Source organism: Erpetoichthys calabaricus, chromosome 14, assembly GCF_900747795.2.
Source record: "Erpetoichthys calabaricus chromosome 14, fErpCal1.3, whole genome shotgun sequence".
In the NCBI taxonomy this organism is placed as follows: Eukaryota; Metazoa; Chordata; class Cladistia; order Polypteriformes; family Polypteridae; genus Erpetoichthys; species Erpetoichthys calabaricus.
In genome coordinates, this window is record NC_041407.2 from 78174498 (window position 1) to 78200224 (window position 25727).

General features: G+C 38.8%; 1 protein-coding gene across 2 annotated transcripts in view; it reads left to right on the forward strand.

The window, feature by feature from the left end:
• The window catches only part of myom3 (myomesin 3), a 293178-nt gene that overhangs the window by 160917 nt on the left and 106534 nt on the right, over positions 1 to 25727 (forward strand). For both annotated transcript variants that reach the window (XM_051919078.1, XM_028819087.2), the window contains 3 exons: positions 1100 to 1274; positions 14856 to 14977; positions 20737 to 20924. In XM_051919078.1, the coding sequence (XP_051775038.1) occupies positions 1100 to 1274; positions 14856 to 14977; positions 20737 to 20924 (485 nt within the window). The remainder of the gene's footprint in view (positions 1 to 1099; positions 1275 to 14855; positions 14978 to 20736; positions 20925 to 25727) is intronic.

Below are 25727 nucleotides of genomic sequence, written 5' to 3' on the forward strand. Positions count from 1 at the left end.
GGTCTCTCAACTGTGAGGCAGCAGCGCTACCCACCATTTAAAATTAAATCTACTACACAATAAACTGGACATCTGTATATACATCTGTATAATTGCTGAATCCACTGTTTACAGTACAACACACGCTCCCTTCGACAGACAAACAGCACTGTTAAAGATCTGGGCCACCCAGCACAGCCACTACTTGTCGTTCCTCTCCCTTCTGGCAAACAGTACAGGGCCATGTGCACTTACAACTTGTGGGCAGTAACTGTCCCTGAATCTGCTGGTGCAAGATTGACGAACAGTCCATTATAAGGACAAATACTGTATATATGTATATTGCGTACTATGTATACTTTTTATTGCATAATTTTACTTTTGACAACTGTTCTGAGGAATGTAAGAAATACTTTAATTGCACTATTTACACATTAGAATAAAATTGGCTTGATTTGAAATGTAACATTTTTAATTAAACATAATCCATTCAACCATTTTCTGTAACTACTTATTCCTAATAAAGCTAATGTGGGCACAGTGTGTGTAGACAGGATCGGATGCTGTTCCAGTGTAGGACACATTCACATACGTACATATTAAAGTCATGTCAAGCCTGTATTGAAACTACAGGGCCTTTTGCACTGTATGGGGGGTGTAATGGTTGGTTAGGGGGGCTTCTGAAGAAATCTCACATATGTATGAGCAGAGTGTGCAAGCTCCACACAGAAAGCACTTAGCTCAGGAATCAAACTGGTTTCCAAGTGCTATCTGTTGTAGCACCATTAGAGCTGGATGACGTTTAGTGTGTTCTCCTCGTGTCTGTGTGGGATTTTTTGTGTTTTGTTTGTTTTCCTCCCTCATCCCAAATACATTTAGCTTGAATTGTGACTCTAAGGCAGCCCTTATGTTTGAATAGGTGTGTGACTAAGTGTGCTCAGTGATAGACAGTTGGATCCTTTTCTGTGCCCCTGTATTGAAAAAAGTAGGGGCCAGAAAATAATTAATTAGCATTTTGGCTGTTCTAAGCCACCTCTGCTAAATAAAGAAAGATTATCGTTGAAGGTCTAAGTAGCATCCCTGCTCGACATTCTTTACTTATTTGCTTTTTTATTTGCAGTACGCCCTCCACCGCCACGGGATGTTGTGGCCTGTAGGAATACAAACACATCTGTTGTTCTGCAGTGGAAATGCCCACAGACCCAAGAAGAAATTGGTGGCTACTACATGTATAGTCGCCAGGCTGGAAGTAACGAGTGGGTAACAATAAACAACAAACCAGTGACATGCACGCGGTAAGTGTGAGAATGACAAAGATAATTAATTTCCCAGTGGAAGGGAAACATTACTGACTGTAGTCTGCATGTTCCACCTGTAAATCCATATTTTTTCTTGATATTTTAATTTTATCCCAGCATCCCAAAAACATTCATAGTTGGTTAGCTGCTGACAGTAACCTGGTCCAGTGCAAATGAATGGGAACTGTGAGAGGAGTAGATGATTGTGCCTTATAATGGGGTCCCCATGAATCTGAAATTAATAAAGTTGTTGAGAATATTAATAATGAATGAAAAAGTACTCTTCTCCTTGAAAGCTGCATCTAGGACAGCACAGAATATTGCCGGCACCCATCTGTCTTCTGCTCAGGACATACAGGGGATTCAGAAAGTATTCTGACCCCTTCACTTTCTGCACAATTTATTGTGTTGTAGATTTCAGGCTTTATTTTTCATTTTCAGAGATATTCTAATGTAATATGTGGCAGGACTTTGGTAACATTTTGATGTATAGGTTCGATAACTTGACACTTGCAACTTTACTGCATCATAGTGTGCCAGGTTACAGTTGCAAGGCTGTATTTATTTAGACCTTTGCTTCTCGCTGAGCATCCCTGTCTCCATTAACCAAAGACTAAAGGAAGGGACATGAAAAGGAAGTAAGCCAAGATCTCTGCAATATGCCTGTGAAAGGATAGAAATGTGGGTTTTTACAGAATTATAAAACAAGCCCATCAAAACATATTGAATTCACACATGCTTTTAACAGAAGAATGGCCAGGAGATAAAGAGGAGAAATACAAACTGAAGTTCCTGCTACAGACAAGAAGCAGAAGTAACAAAGGCCAGGGGAAGTAAAACAAAACAAAACGAAGGGAAAAAAAGCAGTTTCAGTTAAACTTGGACCATTTTTTCAATGTAGTGTGTCAAATTGTGGGTAACTTAAGTGCCCTCTAATTGCTATGCCTGTACATATTAATTACATTTTAATTATCATTAATGCTCTGTCTAATTACTGCAAAATCATACTCCTCAAAGAGTCCCTACTGTACACCAGATCATTTTTAGCAGCACGTTGGTCCTGATATAATTTTATGGAAGAATCCTGGGTTGTAAAAACCAAAGCTAATTGGGTAATTTTAGAGCACTGACACTGTTAAACTGAATTAGGCATGGCTGAATCTGGCTCGTGGTTTGGGGAAATTGTACATTTTTGTTTGAACCTGACAGCAATGTTTATCTCAGATTTTTATTTAGATCTTCTTTTTATGGGTACTTCCTTTTGTCTCGCTGTTTAGCAGGAAAATAAAGAGCATATCTATTGATTTCATGAGCAAACACCTGCAGATTTAATCATAGGCTGAAATAACATAAAAAAAAAAGGAAAAACTCACAAGAATGCTTTTTTAAGAAGTGATAATACTCTTCCAGTTCCGTAAACAGAGATTAGCACAGGCTTGTATTCCTACTTTATTTGTTTCAGTAAGCATAAGTGTATTCTTCTTCCATTCGAAATGGTTAAATAAATAATCTGTAATAAAAACAAGTGTTGAATCTGAGGTTAAAACCAGTTAACAATAAATAAATTATCCTCACGATTAAAATCCTCAAAGAAAACCTTGTACGCATCAGTTCCCTTTCTTAGCCTTGCCAGCCCAGCGTGTCTTCCTCCTTCCATTTTTCCAGCTCACCAAACAGTTCTTGTAGCATGCTGGAGATGCTGACATGCTCTCGGCCCAACTACCTCCTTTGGCAACTGCCCGGACGCTCTGAGCCAAACAGCCATCTTTCTAATGCCCTCCACGGTGTCTACAAGCTACCTTAAGATCGCCTCCACTCCTTCAAACTGCTCAGCAGGAGATGATCCACCCCTAGGAGTGCCATCCTCCATGGAGCCACTGACCATTCTGCCTCCTTTCCACCGAGCTAGCTCACACTCTCGATTCTGTCCTTTGCTCCTTTGATCTTTCCTTGTCTCCCCAGTGGGTTCTTTTTCTATCTTTCAATGGGCATAGGTTCTGTGATCACAGACCCCAGAGTGTTATTGACATAACTGGCTGATACGCAAGTTCGCACGTGAATGCCAAGCAAGCCAATTACCCATCATGCTCTGCCAAGTTACCACTCACTACTACAGCCCACCGAGCCTGAGCGCACCATTTTTGTTTTTAAAACTCATATCTCTATGGACCTCTGTCACTACAATCACCTTCTCCACATTTGCAGACATTCGAGTCATTGCACTGAAATAGAAATTAATTCATAAAAGTGCCTGAGTTTCTGAGTATTTCCTACCATCCCAAAATGAAGAGAGATGGAGGACACGTTTCACCAAGCATGTTTTGAGTTTCTGTAAAATTTTAATTATCCTTGGGAACAAATAAAGTCTAATCTAATCTAATCTAATCTAATCTAATCTAATCTAATCTAATCTAATCTAATCTAAACATAGTTATAGCCAGAAAGGGAGTCTGGCATGGCTTATGAGAAGAGTTCAGAATATGAGTATGACTTATAATATGTAATCTGGTAAAAAATTAATCAAATATTCTGTCCAACAAAGCAAATGCTGCAGTCATGCACCACCACCATAAATTACACATAATATAGCAAAGGACACACCTAGGATGATACATAACTCTAGTTAAACTGAATCATTACCAGGTTATCTTGGCCGTATACAGTCATCCCTATCCTGATTTGCTTCTGAGAACAAGAAACATACACTGTAAATTATTCACATATATTATCCATCCATCCATCCATTTTCCAACCCGCTGAATCCGAACACAGGGTCACGGGGGTCCGCCGGAGCCAATCCCAGCCAACACAGGGCACAAGGCAGGAAACAATCATATATTATCACACATCTATTTCTATTTCACATCTGGAGTTTTTTTTTGTTTTTTCTGTCCGCCCTGGCCATTGGACCTTACTCCTTTTCTATGTTAACTAATGTTGTCTTATTTTAATTTGTTATTTTGTCTTTTATTTTTCTTTTCTTCATTATGTAAAGCACTTTGAGCTACTTTTTGTATGAAAATGTGCTATATAAATAAATGTTGTTGTTGTATTTCCACTTTAAACATCAGCACCACATGATATCTATTTCAGGTTTAGGTTTAAAACATTTTCATCACTCCTCATATATAACATGCAGAGCTTTACACAAAGTAATTCAATTGACTGTCTCATGTATCATGCTGTATATTCATCCATTAATTTTCCACACCTACGTTTTCTGTTATTGGGACCTACAGCTATTGCAGCAATGTCTGGCCATAATATAAGGCAGGCCAAGTCTGTCAGTTCATTGTAGAGGAGGACACTGCCATATGCTCAGATTGGGCCAGTTCAGAGTCACAGTGCATTGAATTTCCACAAAGAGTACAAAAGAGAGTATAGCAGAGTCCTGAGGGCATTAATGTTGCTTCCCCAATAACAGCAAGGACCAGCAGCCAGAATTTGGTTGAAGGCCAATTTCAGGTTTCTTCCCAAGGAAAATAAACAGGACTCTACTAAGATATTGATACCATTTAAATATGAATGACAGATGTTTGCATATTTAACCAATATGAACGAAAACCACAATCACCTTGTCTGGTTTGACTGGTGAGGCTAAACCATGCAGGACATGCCCTACTGTTGGCTTTAGCAGCTCAGCTCAGTCAGCTTCTGCTATCACAGCTCTTCAGTAAAGTTTCCATTTCGGAATCTCCAGAATCAATGAGAAATAAAACCTTTACAATCTCTCCCTCAAACCTTGTTTGTAATCTTTACTGTCTTTTTGAACTTAGTGGGTCTTTTCCAGGTTTAGCTTAGTTTGCAGTCACACCACATACATATATTGTGCCAAAGTAGAAAAGGCATGCCACAAGGGCAAGGAAAACAGAACCAGAAGAAGTGTCATAGCCCAGTGTTTCTTAAACTGTGGGTCGTGAACCATCTGTAATTGGGTCGTGCTGAGTCATGAATTACATTTGAAGTAAATGAGATAGGGTTGTGAATCGTTTGCAGAAAGCCATTTGATGGAATTGCAAGACTGAAATGAAATCCCCCAGACTTCATTCATTGGCCATTCTCCAAGGAGGAACGATAACAGTTGCTGGCGATTCTACAGAGGGAAGGGCAATGACTGGGGTAATGTCCCAATGACCGGCTGCTGTTCCACAATGACTGAGGGTCGCAAAGACATACAATAGGCAAAACTGGGTCGTGAGAAAAAAAGGTTAAGAATCACTGCCACTGCCTAAATCATAATTTGAAAGCAAAAAAAAAGGGTTTGAAGTTTTTAAATGCTATCTGCAATCTTTAATGATTTAACAGTCAAGATCGCCTTGATGCACTACTTTGGACGTGACTTTCCAGAAACTGCATAACAACTAATACACAAACACACACAAAATGGTGACAATCATGAAATTCAACATGACCTAATATTGTTAAACTGTCTAAATCTGCAAAAAGTAATGTCAAAAATGGATTCACCACCATAGAAAAAGAAGAAAAAAAATGAAATAATGCAAAATAAGAAAAATCACAAAAGCAAGTGCCAGTCATAACAAAAAAGACATAGTATACAAGTATAGTATACACTGCAAGGAATTACTGCAGTGTTATATGTTCATTTTGCTACTTTCCAGTTATTTATTTATTTATTTTTTACAAGTGGTGCTTCCGTCTAAGATAGGTTGAAATTTAAATAATCAATTTACACCTTAGTGTTAACGTTTGCAGTGGACCATGCAATGCCTGTGTCTCTGTTATATGCCATTTACTCTAGGATTTGTAAAAGCACTATTAATGTTTGTGATGCGCCATCTGTTGGAGTGACTGAGACACAGGAAGTGGACAGACACACACACTGACACTTATCCTTTTATTAAGGTGGATTTTTGCTACTGTTTTGCACTGTGCACGATGTCCATCTCTTCATGCTGATTTTGCATTCACTCATTCTTTCTAAATATATCAAAATTTGCAATATATACTAAACACTGTACAAATAATTGAATTTTACACTAAATAAAACCAAGTGAAAGCAACAAAAGCCTGGGGCACTGAAGCTTATCAGTGACCACAGTGTCATCATGACCTACTTTAAGGTGGTCTCGCCAAAATTTCATGGGTGGCTCCAGAAAACCTAGAAAAAAGGCAGTGGGAATAATCAGTAACTAGTCTTTAGCCTAGATTCATCTGCTTTCTGGTTTTAATAGAAAATGAGTATAAATGAACTTTGATATAACAACAAAACATTTCACAGATGGACACAACTGTGGGTCTGTAAAAATCAGAGCTGCCCTGCCGCTGAATCAATAAACAGTTCATAATAAAGCACACTCTCGCCAAAAATAGCACAATACAAAATGAAAATTAAATAATGTATTAAATATGCATGTGCAACATTATCACAGGCAGGCAGACAGGACTGGTGATGGTCTAATGGCTAAAGAGTTGGCCTGAAATCCAAAATGTTAAGCATTCAGTCTCCAAAACAAAACAAAAAAAATTACGTGATAAAAAGATTCTGTCTCCAATAGTGACTCTGTGTTGCAATGGTGCAGGACTCTCAAAACACTAAAATTAATGGCATGCCTTCAAAAATGAATCAAGAAACAAGAATTAAGATTCTGCCTAACCCCAAACCCAAGAAAGCAGGCTTCACAAGCTACATAAACCAAAATGAAGCTAAGGTTGAAAATCTCACTTTAACTTTGTAAAGGGAGAGGAGATCCAGGAAAAAAAAGCTCTAGCTCCACTAACAAACACGTGGCTCTTGAACTGTTAAAGATGTATTAAAAAAAGATCTAGTAAAAGAAAAACAAATACAAGAAAAAGTCAAAAAGTAAGCAGACTGGCAAACCTAAAGATAAACAACTCCAGTCTGTGATCCAGACATTGAAACCATAATCCAGAGCAAAAAATTAAAAACCAGAAATTCAAAGAAAAAACTTACTAGAATTGTAATCCAAAATTCAAGATGAATAAGAGAAGTTGTCACCAATACCCCAACATTAGCAAAGAACCCTACGCAGACATACTGTATATAATCCTGAGGCAGTCCAACAGCAGCAGTACCGGGGGCCTCACCCCTTAGGCTCAACATGAAAGGACACAGAAGTTAACAAACAGAATAAACTAATTCATAAACTTAAATAATACACACACAATCGACGTACAAAATGTTCAGCTCAAGTAAGGAGAAAACAAGACAATTCTCTGGGGCATGAATTACAAAAGAAAAAAAATAAATAAATAAAAAAGAAACAACATTTGAGGTAGTGATGAGACCCTGGTTATAACAAAACACTTAAAAAATTACAAGTTATGACCATAACTTATTGTGTAAATATTTAGATTTGCCAGGAAGTATGTTGTGATATTTCTAAATTGATCATGTGTGAATGTGATTATGTATGTAAATGTGTGTCCTATGAAATGGCACAATGTCCAGGGATGGTCCCTGCTCTGTGTCCAATGTGATGGTATAGGCAACAGCTCCCATGACCCTCAACTAAACATGTAATTAAGAAAACTGATGGATGTGATAAACACAGTTTGATTATATTCCAGTAAGGTTACATTATCCAATTTTACTATGCATTGATCCCTACAATCTAAACTATGTACAGAGGATAAAGAATATGTGCAGAATGTGTACTATAATGGCAAGGAGGGAAAATGTTGAGAAAAATACTTTGTTAATGACCAGGGGCCTCATGCATAACGCTGTGCATAGAACTCACATTAAAACAGCATTTCTCAGCCTTTAAGTATTTGCGACCCGAGTTTTCATAACAGTTTTAATCGCGCCTCCCTAAGGTTTTTTTGAAAGGAGCCCACTAATACCAATTTGTTCTTTTTAAATTAATGATATATCATAGATGCATATTTTATTATACCTACTTAACTTTTATCGACATTTTTCTAACTCTATATTTATTTTTCTAGTATCAGAATGTAGTTTAAGTTAATTTGTTGTGGTTTCAATAGATGTATTTTTCATATTTTCAATTCTTGTTTTTTTTTCACATCTTTGCGCCCCCCTTTTTGTTACTTCGCGCCCCCCTAGGGGGGCCCACCCCACAGTTTGAGAACCACTGCACTAAAACATGGTGTACTGACAAAAGTGGAAATGTGCATACGCACAAAAAAATTCAGATGCACAAAACTGTGCGCAAGCCAACTTCCACACACTTCAGCTCCATTAATCCCATCCAGCGTGAAAAGTAAAGCATGTGCACGTACCTGCCGCTCCACCCCAACTCACCCCAGAATTTTGCATATTTTAATATGCAATTCAATATAAATATCAATTTCCCAGTTCAGTATTTGGTTAAAAGCCAATGGCAAAAGCATGTGAAAAAAAGAATTTCAGTAAAAGCGAAGAGGAGGCAATGAAAAAATTACTATTTGTTGGCTTAAGCAGTGGTATAAGCAACAAAAGGAAGTTGATCGAATGATACAGAGTGGCAGAGACACTCGAAAGTTCAAGTTTAGAAAGCAGCACAATGGCTGAAATAAAAAATGAAGCGGTCAGATATCAACGTCGCCATGAAAAGGAGACTCATAGCCCACCATCTGAGTGTCATATGGAAGCGTATTAGGGTACAAAGAAAAGAAAAAAAAATAGGGACACAGTGGAAACAAAGGTTAAAATGTCCTCTTTAATCTTGTAGTTTATTTTGTCATTAAAGTAGAACGTCGTAAACTTAATCTTAAAATAAATGTTACATTTAATAGAGTTTTTCAGATCCTATCATATCTAAAGTAGCACATTAAATGCAGTGTATTGTATAAACTCTTCTATGTGCTCTATGTGTGTAAATCACAACGTGCTTCTGAAATGGGCTTTCTCTTACACCGACAGGACACAGAATACATGACATTCATGATATTACAGCTCTCTGAACAATTTAAATACTAAGATGTTTACTTGATATTTTCATGATGAAATTAATTAAAGCATGCATTAAACATGGGGGCATGGTGGCACAGTGGTAGCAATGAGCTGGTGCCCCGTCCAGAGATTGTTCCTGCCTCCTACAAGATGCTTGTTGGTACGTGCACGACCCTCAATGAGATAATGCAGCAGTACTGTCTCTTTCAAATGTATCAACACCCAATTCCTGTCCTTCCTATTCTTTCTCCAAGTAACCAATCGCTGCACAATAAGCTCTTTAATAAATGTCAGACCATCTGTAAGCTTAGAACAGCGATTCTTCAAAACTTTTAAGAAACATTGAAATATCTTCATAGTACATGTTTAATTATTCCATTGATCTATCCATCCAGTCCCAGCAAGCATACAGCACGATGCAGGACCAGTCCCTGGACGGGGCACCAGCTCATTGCTACCGCTGCACCACCTTGCCCACATCTTTAATTATTAACTGTATACATTATTTAAATGAAGTAAAAAATGTATCTGTATAATGTAATATACATACTTTAATGCATTTCATCTTAAAAATATCAAGAGCTCCAAGAGGATAGCTCTTGGAAATCTAAATCGACTTAGAAGTCAGTCGTCATCATCTTCTGAATTGAATTGAATTACTTTATTGTTATTGTATGGTACAATGAGATTCAATATGCAAATCATCCAAAAACTTATTTTCCTATAAAATAATAAGATGAAGAAAAAGAAGAATATGATAAAAAACAATCAAAAATATACAATATTAAAGCATAAGTATAATATACATGTACATATAGTGCAGATAGTCAAAATGGTTCATAAAGTGGCTCAAGTTATGCAATTTTAACAACTGTAGTGCAAATTTACAGTGAGGTTTATTGTAATTCTAAGTACAAACAGTTCTACCAGGAGCATTTGATGGACTGATTGAGCGTGTTCAGAGCTCTTAGAATGATGAAACTGTTTCTGAACCGTGAGGTCCCTACAGAAAAGGCTCTGAAACATAGAATAGACTGTGCACATGACTGAGGCATTGTGTGCTATCAGTGTTCTCCAGGGTAGATGCTGTATCCCGATAATCCTCTGCGCTTTTGACACAACCGCTGTAGAACTTTCCAATCGGCTGCTGCACAGGTATGATTCCACACTCAGAAACAGTAGGTTAAAATACTCTGAGTGGTGCACTGAGAGTAACAACATTAAAGCAGCCTGGACCTTTATATTGTAACAGGTTGATTACAATCAGATGCCTTAAATTAATAAATGATATGTGGTTAATTTCAGTGCATTTGATAAAGTCGCGTCAAGGATGTGAATCTAAAAAAGGAAGGGAAACCACACAGGTACAGTAGCACTGTTTTGACGCTAGGTGCCGCCAGTTTGCAAAACCGAATGGAAACTTGCGTACACACAGGGTAAGACTGGTGTGCGTGGCTTTATGGCAAGTTTAGTTTTTATACTTTGCAATATGCGCGTGGAAATGGATGTATGCAACAATTTTGTGCGTACGCACTGTTTATACATGAGGCCTCAAGAGATCAAAACTAAGCCATGACGGAGGGTGCAAAAAATGGTCAGGAGACAGAGCAGGGTTTATAAACATAGAGAATAAGGGATAAAGCATCGAAACTAGAAAAAAAACTGAAGTTTTCCAAAAGATTCTGTCACTAAAAGATCCTTTCTGTAATTAAATTTTACAAAGACTCTAAACACTGTACTACTCTGTCATCTTAAATATTAGTAGAATGCTAATGACACATGCAATGCCAATATCAAGTGTTAACAATGGTCATATCAGTATTCTACAACATAGCCACAGTCAAGAAATATAACTACCATGAAATCAACAAACAAAATGGCATTGTAGTAAATAATATTAAGAGTGAATGAAATTAAAATGATAACAAAGAATATCAAAATAAATATAATCTTCTCAGAACCACATTCATGACATGCATGCACTTAACAGTCTGTACTCAGAGAAGAGTGCTACATAAAAATAAACTGAAACAAGAAGCCTTAAAGGAAACATCCTACCGACTACACTAGAAGACATTTTGTTGCATAATGTATTATGGGTTTGATGAATCCATAGTGTCTTCCTCCTTTTCAATGCATATGCAAGCAGACAGGGGACTTTAGGGAACAATACCCATTGTTTTCCACCCAAAAAAGCATCTTAAAACTCCAGAAAACTCTTTAGTGCACATTTTGCAATTGCGAACTGCCTGCAAAATTATTTTTAATGTCAAGTCAGTTTCAAAAATTTGTATGCAAATTGAACCTTGACTGTTTTGCTCATCACTGCTTATTTCCTGTTTTCCAAAACTCAAGCAGTTGGTGTATGCAAAGCTTTGTATTCCTTCGACTGTCAAAGCTTAGAAGCAATTTAATTAATGGTGTCACTTAAATTAAATAAATAATTCACAATACATGTGGATGCATGTCCGCATTTCTGTATTGAGTTGTTATATAATATTGTAAATATTCTGAATTTATAAAAAAACATGCTAATTTGTCAGGATGTTACTGTGACATTTGTTCAATTTCCACTTAAAATTATCAAAGAGATAGCTAACACATTCGCATTCTGTTCCTCTTCATGCTCGTAACAACCCATTAAAAATCATAGCTGTTAGCATAAACATAATAGATTTTAAAGTGTTCACCCATGAACAGTTTGAAATTAAAAAAAAACATGCTGCTTATTTATGGATATAATCTAATGGTGGATTAGACTTTCACTATTTTTACTACTTTGTTAATGAACTAGAAGTAAAAGAACTCAATAGTATGCTAATAAAAGATTAAAGGATTCTGTTAATTCATTATTCTATGTAAACTGGTTAGTTTTCTTTTGCATTTTTTATGTCTCTGAAAATTATGTCATTACTAATGCATAAGAGTAGAACACAAGCATAATGTAAATGTGCTTCATGGATCACGGTCATTGTGAAAGGCATTGCATAATCTGTCAATCCACCCATTTATTAAACATTAAATAAATCAGTAATGGGGGTTGGACAAGATCAGTCACGAGGCCAACCATGTCATCAGTCACGAGCCAACCATTGACAATGCAGTGCATGCTCAAAGCACACGACACATGTCCTCAACATGAGGAAACTGACCACGAGTACCGACAGAAAAACCATCACATGGACAGACTTCATACAGAGGGTACCAGGTTGAGGTCAGAACTCAAGAACTTGATAACGTAAAAGAATGAATTAAGTGAATGAATGGAAGAAAGCAGGTGCTGCTATACCACCCTGATGATTGAGAGGCTTAAGTAAGTAACATTTCAACATTCTTAAGGTCATGTATAAAAAAAAGCTGACCAGTTGTTCATGACATTGGCATCATTCCAAGAAGAGATCTCTGTGACCTTTAAAGAGGACTAAATAAGGAGCTACAGTTGGCGGGACTGCCATTGTTGAAGACTACTCAGCTCAGCAATGTTTCAACTCTGGCTGGATCATTTGATGGAAATGTCAGTCTAAAACAGGAGAAGGACGTTTTCACGAATATTGTGCTTTACAAATAGGGATATTATGGTCGAGTTGCGTAAACTTCTTATTGCATCTAAAAATGTACTTTTGATGGTAAAGTACTTGAAAGAACAAAATTAGTGTCATACTGTGCAATGAAAAAGTCTTCTAGTCAGATAAGTCATCATTAATCCTGTCTTAAATATGTATGTGGGACACAACCCAAAAAACAAACTACTGTACAAGCCCAAATCCTTGATTCCCACACTGAACTGTTCCAGCAAGTCTGTGATTTGGTGAGATGGATATTTCTGTAATAATGTACATTCCATTGTAAGTAATGATGAATACAAATCAGCTCTGAATGATCACATTCATCCTTTGATGAAGCATCTCTATGCGGATGATAGAGGTCTTTCAGGATGAGTTTCCCATTCACCAGATTAAATTGGTCAATTATTGGCTTGGAGAGCCTGATAACAATGTAAAGCAAATAATGTATCACTGCCATCCCACTCATCAAATTTAAAGTCATTTGTTCACTTATGGTGGAGTATAAAGTGTTTTTCAAATCCAATTATCAAAACACCAAAGGGTACAATTTCTTACGGAGCGTTGATGATGTCTCCCTCTAACAAAGTCCATGGCTTTGGTACAATATGTATTAAGGTTGAAGTCATTCTGGTGATTGATGGTGGCCCAATGCCCACTTAATACAATTGACATAATAAAACCTTTTTGTCTTCCTGAGAGAGGGGATTGGCCAGATATGTTCATTCTAACAGAAGGGCCATCCATAACAGTAACAAAGCGGTTCACAGAATAGCATCTCTGAATGCACAATGCCTCAGACCTTGGGGCAGATGAGCTGCAATGGCAGAATCTCATAACCTGTTATTTTTTACAGTTTCTCCTTGGCTTTTCAAAATAATTGAAACTTCCTTTCACAGGTTTTAGATGTCAAGGAATCTGGGTGACACATTGTTTTTTTTTTTTTTTTTGTATCTGATCAATTTTCAATGGTGTTTAAAAGTAAATACATTTTCTCAGGGCACATTCTTCACTTCGTTATGGGTGCCACCCTAGTCTTAAGTACCCGTAGTGGGAGACGTGCTCACAGGTTGCTAGGCTGTGTCTTCAAGAACTTACACTGAGTGACAATTTCAGAGCAATGGCTCCTACACCAGCAACACAGGGCATTCATGATCCAAGTTTCTGGATACAATCTTATATCTAGGATTTTATGTTTGACCATTTAAATGAATCTCTTCTTTGAAAATCTTTTCTGCTCCTCAATTAAGATTTATGTCTAACATTTTAGCTTTGGCAATATTCACTATCTGTGGTTTCTCACATTCTCGCTACAATTCTCTAATTGTGATATTTGATCTATATCCTAAGCTTTGCTTTTAAATCTTGACTTATCCGTTTTGACCTTGGCTAGTTTGTTTTTTACTATCCTTACTCTGGTTCAATCTCTTTGACTGCTGCTCTGTGCAGTCAGCACACAGAAGACCATGCCGGGTTAAACTCCTGTCAGCCAAGAATTGAAAGATGAGACTAAAGTTGGCACTTCATTATCAAAACTTGAATGACTGAACAAAATGTTTTCATGCTTTCATGCATAACGGAGATAAAAAAAAGAGTCTTTGGTGACTAATTTTGGACAACCATGAAAACATTACTAAAAAGAAAAATGTCACTTTACCTGTTTCACATAATCCACGTGTAAAGTTATCCAGTTGTATACTCACAAGTTCCCAAACATGCATTCTTTCTAAAAAATAAAAAAATATATCCTTTCTGGAAAACACACTCGTGAGCTAAAATGGAATGCGCTCAGACAAGAATGAGCATTTGAATTGTAGATTTGTGAGATTTTTCATGAACATTTTGATATTATTTGCTGTTGTCTAATGTTGGTCACTACTGATTTAAATTGTACAAGAAACATTTTTATCTCCATCTTGCATGAAAACAATAGTTTTAAATTCTTTTGGGGCATTTGTACAAACTACATAGAGCAAGGAACATATAAGAAAATATAATTTTTGGGTGGATTGTACCTTTAAACTTACTGACTAAGTGACTGCTGTCTTGTGAAACATCCGTAGGTGCACTGATGAACTGAAGTGCGCTGCTCCGTGAACTGGTAATGATTATTAGTGCTTGTTTATCTATCCCCAGATTTACAGTTGATGGTCTTCTGTCTCAGAAAGAATACACTTTCCGGGTAAAGGCAGTGAACACCGCTGGCACCAGCGAGTTCTCGGAGGAATCAGAGCCCATCCTTGTGAAGGCTGCAATATGTAAGTACTAAAAAAACAAACTTTCACCAGCAGGTCTGTCATCAACACACTAACTGCATAGAAACACTTTGATCATGTCACCCTGTTACCATTTTCCTCCCACAACCCCAAAAATGTGCAGGAGACTGAATATGCCTGTCGTGACGGAGTGTGTGGGTGCAGACTGCTCTCCTGTCCTGGGCTGTTTCATGCTTTGCACACCGTGCTGCCAGGATAGGCTTCTATCTCCCACAACCCTGAAAAGGATTAATGGGTTTGAGAATGTAGTATTATTTTGTGTTGTGTAACAAGGAAAGCAGTGGAAACTGAAAGCACTTTTGCAGATAAATGTATTATCTGTTCTAACAAATACCCATGAGAGGACTATTATAACACTCAATTTTTCTAAAATGAAGATAATGGCAACAATTAATGGCATTGTTTAAAAGCACCAACAAGAGCTATAATGTATTAAAACTGTATGGAAGAAAAATATGCAGATCTACAGCCTAACTGCTGCAAAGCATATAAGCAATGGCATATTGATGCCTCCTAATTTTTTTTTTTTACAGGTTACAGGTAGTGCCTTGAAAATACATTCCCAGTCTGTGCTGGAAGTTGATTGTTGTTGAGCCAACATGAGATTCCTGTGGGTTATCACCAGCAAGAAATCGCTCATGGTCCCGCACCTCTTCATTTCATATTAAAAGGCCATCCTAGCATCCCGTACACCCCCCAGCGCCAAGTCAATTAGTGAAGTAATCCAGTTGTGCTAAAGGAGGACTCTGTTGGGCCAGTGGTAGAGAAACCTGTCATAAAAAGGTCCCCAGTTGGAGTCAGGAAGGACGAGTAAATAAGAGGGGGGCTACATCCATGATAGAAATGGCACAAGTAGGGTGAGTGAGGCAAGGCTGAGAGAGGAGGCACAATGTCATACGAGGGAACATCCTCGCAGACAGAAAACCGTTAAGTCAAGGTAGTTCAGCGCAACAGACAGCTTACTGACAGAAAGACATAATTTCTCACTAGTGACATTCAAGGATCATCCAAGAGCAGAGGGGTTGGGGGTCAGGTAAGGGGTGATGGCATGTGTACAGTGGGAGCAACAAGGTTGAGCAAAGGAAAGATAAAGAGAGAACCTGCTGCCTGGCAATATGTTGCCCCCCCAGTTACAGTTAGAATGTCAGAGGCCTGCTTGCTCACTTCACTTGCTCAACTGGATAAGCTGACACTTAGTGAGTTGGAGGACCCAGATTTACTGTATGTCTGGCCCAGTCTGTGTTAGGATGTATAATGGAAAGGGGTGGGACCCTGGGCAATTTCTCTCCAGTGACAAGAGTTTATAAAAACTCCCTTCTACAGTCCACTGCCATATAGTTACAGAATCCTGGTTTGGCCACTATCTGGGTGAAGTTTACATTTTTATGGTGTAGCATTTTCTCTAGGTACTCCCCCTAAATTCCATACATCTGTGACTTTAAATTGAATGTCTGTGAATGCTTGTGGGTGTGTAACCTCTTTTTGATTGGTGTCATGTTCAAGGTTGGTTCCTGCCTAATGCCACCCAATTCTCATGAATCTGTAATGTATTATTTGAATTCAGTAATGAATGTATGGATATTTTAGAATATATCAGCATTTTTCAGTTAGATATTTTGAAAAATATACACTAACTGAGCAAATTATTTGGACCACTGCACTAATATTAGGTAGCATCTCCTTTTGCTTTCGAAACAGCCTTAAATTCTTTGTGGCGTGGATTCCACAAGATATTGGAAATATTATTTTGTGATTCTGGTCCATGTAGACATGATGGTTTCATCTAACTTTTGAAGATTTGTCAGCTGTAAATCTGCTGTTCTACCACATCCCAAAGGGAAGACCACTGAAAAACACTGAACTCAATGTTATTTTCATAAAACCAGTTTGATATGACTTTTGCTTTGTGACATGGCACATTATCAAGCTGGAAATAGCCATTAGAAGATGGGTAAATTATGACCATAAAGGGATGGACAGCGATAATACTAAAATAGGCCATGGCATTCAAGCGATGATTGATTTGTATCAACGGGCTCAAAATGTGTCAAGAAAATATTCCGCACACAATTACACCACCATCACCAGCTGGGATTGTTGACAGAAGACAGGTCAGATGCATGGATTCATGTTGTTGGCACCAAATTCTGACCCTACCATCTGTGTGCTGCAGCAGAGGTTGAGATGCATCAAAACAGGCTACGTTTTTCCAGTCTTCAACTGTCCAGTTATGGTCAGCCTGTGTTCAATGCAGCCTCAACTTTCTGTGCTGAGCTGACAGTAAAGGAACTCAATGTAGTCTTCTGCTGTTGTAGTCCATCTGCCCCAGTATTCAATGTGTTGTGCATTCTGAGATGCTTTTCGGCTCACCACAGTTGTACAGAGTGATTATCTGAGTTACCATAGCCTTTCTGTCAGCTTGAACTAGTCTGGCCATTTTCCACTGACTTCTCTCATCAACAAGGAATTTTGGTTCACAGACCTGAACCTCACTGGATGTTTTTGCACTTTTATGAGTAAAATATAGAGACTGTTGTGCGTGAAAATCACTGAGATCACACTATTTATACCAGTGTAGTGTTTGATGTGAAAAATGTGGAAGGTGAGAGGATGCCTGAGGAGTGGAGAAGAGATCTGCTGGTGCCAATATTAAAGAATAAGGGGGATGTGAAGGACTGTAGTAACTACAGGGGGATAAAATTGATGAGCCACAGCATGAAGTTATGGCAAAGAGTAGTGGAAGCTAGGTTAAGAAGTGAGGTGATGCTTAGCGAGCAGCAGTATGGTTTCATGCCAGGAAAGAGCACCACAGATGCCATGTTTGCTCTGAGGATGTTGATGGAGAAGTATAGAGAAGCCCAGAAGGAGTTGCATTGCGTCTTTGTGGACCTGGAGAAAGCATATGACAGGGTGCCTCAAGAGGAGCTGTGGTATTGTATGGGGAAGTCGGGACTGGCAGAGAAGTACGTAAGACTTGTACAGGATATGTACGAGGGAAGTGTGACAGTGGTGAGGTCTGCGGTAGGAGTGACAGATGCATTCAAGGTGGTGGAATTACATCAGGGATCGGCTCTGAGCCCTTTCTTATTTGCAATGGTGATGGACAGGTTGACAGATGAGATTAGACAGGAGTCCCTGTGGACTACGATGTTTGCTGATGACATTGTGATCTGTAGCGATAGTAGGGAGCAGATTGAGGAGACCTTGGAGAGGCGGAGATATGCTCTGGAGAGGAGAGGAATGAAGGTTAGTAGGAACAAGACAGAATATGTATATGTAAATGAGAGGGCGGTCAGTGGAATGGTGAGGATGCAAGGAGTAGAGTTGGTGAGGATGGATGAGTTTAAATACTTGGGATCAACAGTACAGAGTAATGAGCATTGTGGAAGAGAGATGAAAAAGAGAGTGCAGGCAGGGTGGAATGGGTGGAGAAGAGTGTAAGGAGTAATTTGTGACAGACAGGTATCAGCAAGAGTGAAAGGGAAGGTCTACAGGATGGTAGTGAGACCAGCTATGTTATATGGGTTGGAGATGGTGGCACTGACCAGAAAGCAGGAGACAGAGCTGGAGGTGGCAGAGTTAAAGATGCTGAGATTTGCATTGGGTGTGACGAGGATGGATAGGATTAGAAATTAGTACATTGGAGGGTCAGCACAAGTTAGACAGTTGGGAGACAAAGTCAGAGAGACGAGATTGTGTTGGTTTGGACATGTGCAGAGGAGAGAGGCTGAGTATATTGGGAGAAGGATATTAAGGATAGAGCTGCCAGGGAACAGGAAAAGAGGAAGGCCTAAGAGAAGATTTATGGATGTAGTGAGAGAGGACATGCAGGTGATGGGTGAAGCAGAACAAGATTCAGAGGACAGAAATATATGGAAGAAGATGATCTGCTGTGGCAACCCCTAATGGGAACAGCAGAAGAAGAAGAAGAAGAAGAAGAAGAAGTGTTTGATGTGAATATTAACTGAAGCTCCTGACCTGTGTCTACATGATTTTATGCAGTTTGCTGCTGCCACATGGCTGAGTAGATAGTTGCATGGGTAAGGAGGTGTGCAGGTGTTTCCAATAATTTTATTAGTGGGTGTACATTTTCCATATATTAAGAATTAAAACATAATATCTATAGATCTACTGACTTCTCCATTTACTGACCCACTTATTCCAATAAATGAAGCTTATGCTGGCACCATTCAGCTCAAGACAGAAGCCAAATTAAAACAGAGCACCATAAGAGAGCAGGACACTCATTCTCAATGGAGCAATGAAAAGCTGCTAATTAACACACACACACGGTTGGGAGGTCAAAATAAAACCAGAGTGCCATAAAAGAAAACACACAGACACAGTAGAATGTGAAAAATAGACAAAGGCAGTGACTGGACTGGAATTCTGACCAAGTCTTTTGAGTTGTGAGGAAGCAATGCTAACCAGCACACCTCTCAACATCCATAAAAATAACATTGATGTTTACAGTAAGCAATTTATCTGAAAATCATTTTAAATGAGCAAAAATGGAGAGTGATCTGTATGCCTACTGACACCTATGGTATCCAATTTACAAGAATGAACATTGACCCAAATATACATCTAATCATACAAATGTTTATAAGATCTGTGTCTTCAATTAAATATGAATGTGTGCGGTAGTAAATCAGTGTTACATGTAGATGACAGGTGCATATATGTTTTTTGCTCAATTTATACAAAAACATGCCCATATTCAGCCTCTATAGTGAGGACATGGCTTGTCCATAGTTGTAAAGAATGCCAATGGAGGGAAAAGGAAAATCAACCAATAAATAAATAAGTAGAAAAGCTACACACTTCTTTTAAATTGTCAAGGATCAGAAAATAAAAATCACCAAATCCACCAAATATTTTGCATATCCACTGGTAATTTGATGCAGTGACCAGAGATGCATCATAATACAAGGAAAGAAAATGTGGGGTGGACTTTGCTGACACACATAACCTGACTCAGTACCCAAACAAGAGACCATGCCTATGCCTTTGGGGTTACATATACAAGTAATGTCCCTAACTATGCCATGGGAGGGCTGGTCCACTTACCTGCACTAAGTCATCCAGTATTTCCTCACTCACCTTACTCAACAAACCTCTCTCCTTTACCTTTGCCCTTCTACTTCTCTCCAGGTCAACCCTATTTCTGTACTTCCTCTAAACTCCATACTCAATGGCCATATGGCCAGGAGGGGCTTTTGAACCATGGGCCGAACAATTACTTTGAGGTAACCCATGATGAGCACTTCTGGGTTCCTAGTCACTACCTATAGTCCATTTAAAGTCCTGGTACTGTTTGTGCAGGGATCCCTTAATTAATCTTGCGCCTTTGGCATTCTTCATAGAGCAAGACTGCACTGGAGACAACCAGACCAGCAATCCACCCAGTACCCTTTCATGGTGGTAAAATATCACCATCTAGAAGTGTGGAGAACAAAAACAACAATAAAGAAATTATCTTTATTCATTCAGAGGTCTTGACTGAGCCAATACTGTTACTGGTAGTGTGACCTGCTGTTCCTTTAGAGAATGCTTTTTATAGGGTCATTATTATAGGATCATTATATAATCTTTATTGTCAGGTATGGGCAGTAAAATTCTTACTTGTATGTGCTGATCAACATACAAGAAGTCAACTGTATCCTGTTTATCTTCACAATAGCACTTCCTTGAAAGGTCTCAAAGCAATAACCCCATCTCTGTCCTATCCTGCACCACAGCGACTCCTTCTCCTCCTCTGGACGTTGCCCTGCTCAGCTGTGGACGCAATGACATGGTGATTGGGTGGAAGGTCCCAAAGTTTACTGGCGCAGCTGAAATCCAAGGATACTTTCTGGACCAGTGTGATGTTTCTGACCAAATGTGGCATGAAGTGAACATCAAACCCCATGTGACAAGAGTTTTCAAGGTAAGCAGTGGTATAATTTTAGTTCTGGGGCTGTCACTAATACAGAAATTTGGAATTGCTGAAAACATGTAACAAGTAGGTCATGCCACCATGGCTCCTCCTCCTTCTCCTGCCTACTGTCATACATACTTACTTAGAATATCTCATATACCAAAATACAGCTCAGAAAGGATGACCTTTTTATTGTGTAACTAGGTGCTTGCTTATACACATCACCTGTCTTTATACTGCTTATTCCACATTTAAGCTGATCGCATTTTACCGGAGGACTTCATACTCAACATGACTCTTCATTCCTTCATCTATGACTTAAATTAAGGATTCTCAGCCAGCTGTCCAGGTGATATCCTGAGTTTTTGTATGAATGCAGCTTGACACAGGACAGCACGTAACTTAATATTTTCTAAATTAATTAATCTAATTCAGGATTGGGGGGTTCTAAAGCCTTCCCTGCCAGTTCAAGGTACAAAGAAGAAGCTGACTGTGGACAGGATGCCAGTCTATTGCAGAGCCCATTCATGTACATTGTGAGATTTTTGAGCTCTTTTGAGAACCTCCCCAATGGTGCTGCACACCGAAACACGATTGACACGTTAAAGTACACTCTCTGTTAGGAGTAAAAGTTTCAAACATCAAAGACTACTCAGGCAAAAATAATGTTCTGAACTCCTTACTTTCCTTCATTGAATGTATTTTTTTAATGAGCCAATCTTATGTTTTTTCTTCATAATATTCAGATGGTTTAACTCTTTCCCACTAATTATGCCATGCAATTCCTGGTTCAGACACCAGTTCTCTCTTGACTGGACCTTGCAACTCTCTCCGGGAGGTGGTCTCTTGAATTGCTATCTGACCTCTCCAGATCCTCCAGAATGCAGATGCTTAACTGGTATTCACTGTTCTTGGCTTCACTCCTACTCCTCCTCCTCTGCTTACGTATCGTCACTGGCTTCCTGTTGCTTTAAGAATCCAGTTCAAAACTCTTGTTGTAACTTAGGTTTTCTGAATGATTCTGCTCCTCAATATCCGCAGTGTTTGGTCTCTCCATATGTCCCCTGCAGAAGTCTCTGTTCTGACTGCTGATTATCCCTCCTTTTGCCAGACATGCCAAGACTGGACAATGCTTCTCCATTCTTGTTTTAAAACTAGGGAGTGATCTCCATTCGGCTATTCAAACTCCACCCAATTTACACGTTTAGACGTCTTTTTGAAAACGCACCTTTTCATCAAATATTTTTGACTTGCTTTTGTGTCTCTTCTACAGGATAGCTGCTGTTGTACAGTAATCCCTCCTCCATCGCGGGGGTTGCGTTCCAGAGCCACCCGCGAAATAAGAAAATCCGCGAAGTAGAAACCATATGTTTATATGGTTATTTTTATATTGTCATGCTTGGGTCACAGATTTGCGCAGAAACACAGGAGGTTGTAGAGAGACAGGAACGTTATTCAAACACTGCAAACAAACATTTGTCTCTTTTTCAAAAGTTTAAACTGTGCTCCATGACAAGACAGAGATGACAGTTCTGTCTCACAATTAAAAGAATGCAAACATATCTTCCTCTTCAAAGGAGTGCGCGTCAGGAGCACAGGCTGTCAGAAACAGAGAGGAAAGCAAACAAATCAATAGGGCTGTTTGGCTTTTAAGTATGCGAAGCACCACGGCACAAAGCTGTTGAAGGCGGCAGCTCACACCCCCTCCGTCAGGAGCAGGGTGAGAGAGAGAGAGAGAGAGAGAGAGAGAGAGAGAGAGAGAGAAAAAACAAAACAGTGAAAAATCAATACGTGTCCTTTGAGCTTTTAAGTATGTGAAGCACCGTGCAGCATGTCGCTTCACGAAGCAGCTGCACACAGAAGGTAGCAACGTGAAGATAATCTTTCAGCATTTTTAGACGAGCGTCCGTATCGTCTAGGTGTGCGAACAGCCCCCCTGCTCACACCCCCTACGTCAGGATCAGAGAAAGTCAGCACAAGAGAGACAGAGAAAAGTAAGTTGGGTAGCTTCTCAGCCATCTGCCAATAGCATCCCTTGTATGAAATCAACTGGGCAAACCAACTGAGGAAGCATGTACCAGAAATTAAAAGACCCATTGTCCTCAGAAATCCGTGAACCAGCAAAAAATCCGCGATATATATTTAAATATGCTTACATATAAAATCCGCGATAGAGTGAAGCCGCGAAAGGCGAAGCGCGATATAGCGAGGGATCACTGTACTAACCATGAATTTAGGATGCTGATTTTTGTCTTTGTCCAGTTGCAGGTTTAATAATATAGCAGTAGTACAACTCCCTCCTGCTTGTCTTTTTATCTTGTTCTCTGTTGCTTTTTGATGTTTGCACCTTCTAATAATTTTTGTATACATTATACAGTAACTTGCTTTGTAAGTCACCTTGGATAATGGCATCTGCTAAATAATAATAATAATAATAATAATAATAATAATAAAAGAATGGTGCATCATTTGAATAAAATACAAGATTACCAATATTTTCAACCACATCTTGTATTTGATACATTTTTCACTCTCTTTCCCCAGAGTGTTTGAATCATCTGGTACTTTGTGTTTTCTGTTCTGCAGTGTTGCCCATAGTACTAACTGGTGTTCTCCTCGGCTCTACCCTTTGCCCCAGCTTTTAAGCGTTAGTTATCTATAACTCTACTCATCTTGTATTGCTGGAACTCCTCTTTAGATTAACTTCAGAAAGCATTAATAGGCTGTGGCTGAATAGTGGTGGTTTCTATTTACCTTGTTTTGTAACTTCATGGGAGTCTTCATGGGCACCTGAGCGATTTGTGTTTTGCTGTTATAAAGTGTGTGAAATTTTATAATATCTGCAATTTCTTTTAATATCTCTAGATCTTTTTAATATATAAGAGCAGTGGTGTCAAGCTCCATCCCTGGATGGCTGCAGATCCTGCAGACGTTTGTTCAGGCCTCCTTCTTGATTAACACCAGTGTGGTTTTGTGGTTAAGGTTTTGAACTTTAAACCCTGTGGTTTTGGGTTCAAGCCCTGCTTCTGACACTGTGTGACCCTGAGCAAGTCACTTGACCTACCTGTGCTCCAATAGGAAAACCAAACGAAATGGAATTAATCTTCGTGTATAATACACTTCCATGGTTGTCCGTTTGTCTGCCCATGATTTTAAATCACCCGTAGCTCGCAAACTGTTTGAACTATTGACCTGAAATGTAGTACACATATACTACGTGACATTTACTACCCACTTTTGGGGGTTATGATTGGTTATTCCTCTTTTTAATTTTTATTTTATATTTTTTCTAGAATCAATTCTTGGCAGCGGCCAGCAGGGTGGCCATGCAGCACATGCATATGGGCGCCGTTCTCATTCCTACCACCTTCCCCATCACTTCCCTTACCTCTTCATATCTTAAATCATTCTTGAGGCAGATTGAAGACTTAAGAGCCAGCTTAAGTGAAAAATTAAGGAAAACTCCTTAATTGCCACACAAACACTGACTTAATCAATTTTACCGTGAAAAGATGCCAACAAAAGAAGAGAAGAAGCGGCCCGCTAGGGTGGAGAAAACAAGAGCTGCTGAGCAAGCAGCAAGTGCATCAAATGCTGAGCAAATGAATGCTAAACACACAGTGAAAACTAGGAATGCTCAAGTCAAGTGTGTTCAGTGTACGTTATCGTGCATTACGTTGTTACTGGTTATATAATAAATGTAAATATGCCTTGGATAAAGGTGTCAGCCGTAAATGTAAATATACTACTTCTTACAGAAGTTATTTCCTTTGTGACACTTTAATTAACTTGCTTTTTAATATTCAGAACCCTTAACTTTTTATATTTCCCTATCCAGAAGTAGTGATGACTGAAATGGGGAAGTTTCAATTTGCACACAGTTTCATTAAAATGAGACTAAGAGTAGTTTTGCTGGACACTGGGATTAGTTTTGATGGTGATTTTGCCAAGGTGAAATGCAAAAATTACTAAATAGAGGTTTCAATTAAAGGCTTTCGGGGTAGAAAACAAGGAATATTACTCTCTAAAGACTTATTCACATTTCCATGTTAACCATATTTCACTTCTAGCCACAGATGCATGCGGAATTAATGCACAAAAACCAGACAGGAAATAAAAACATTTCTTCTTGTATTGATGACACAGATTTCACTAGAAATTAGATGCCATTTGTTTTATGATATTATTTTAGAAAATCAAAGACTGAGTTTTGCTGTGAATTTAACTCCTCGCCAATCACTGCACTCATTACTATCCAGCACTTAAATCAAAAATAAGATGGTGACCTGCTAACTTGGTCCCATTTGCACCAGACAGTCTATAATCCAAAATCTGTCTCAATAGACACTTTGACAAGAAAAAAGTGTAGGTCTGAGAAATATTAATCTGCTCAGGTTCACAAAATATTCTCCTGGTGCTCTCAGAACAAAACAATGTCAGCAATTTTAGAAATGTCTGACATGGTACTAACAGGCCGAAAATTAAATGTGGCCATCGACAGCAAGAATTGGTTTCTAATTAAGAAACTGGGTTACGTGAAAATGGTGGCCCCCTCGGGGACTGGGTTAGCTTGTCATCTGTTGGCTCATTTTTCATTTCATGACGGTTTGGCTGCTGGTTAAGGAATAAAAGAAAACATCAAAGCATTCTAAACCTTAAAAAGCATGTCAGTTGAAATTAAAGCAGAAGACACCTGCTCCATTAGCAGTATTTGGTTGCGGATTAATAATGTGGCTGGAAGGAAAACTGGACAGCCACCATGTTCCTCGAGGATCTGAGTTTGACACCCCTATATTAGGATCTTAATATTTA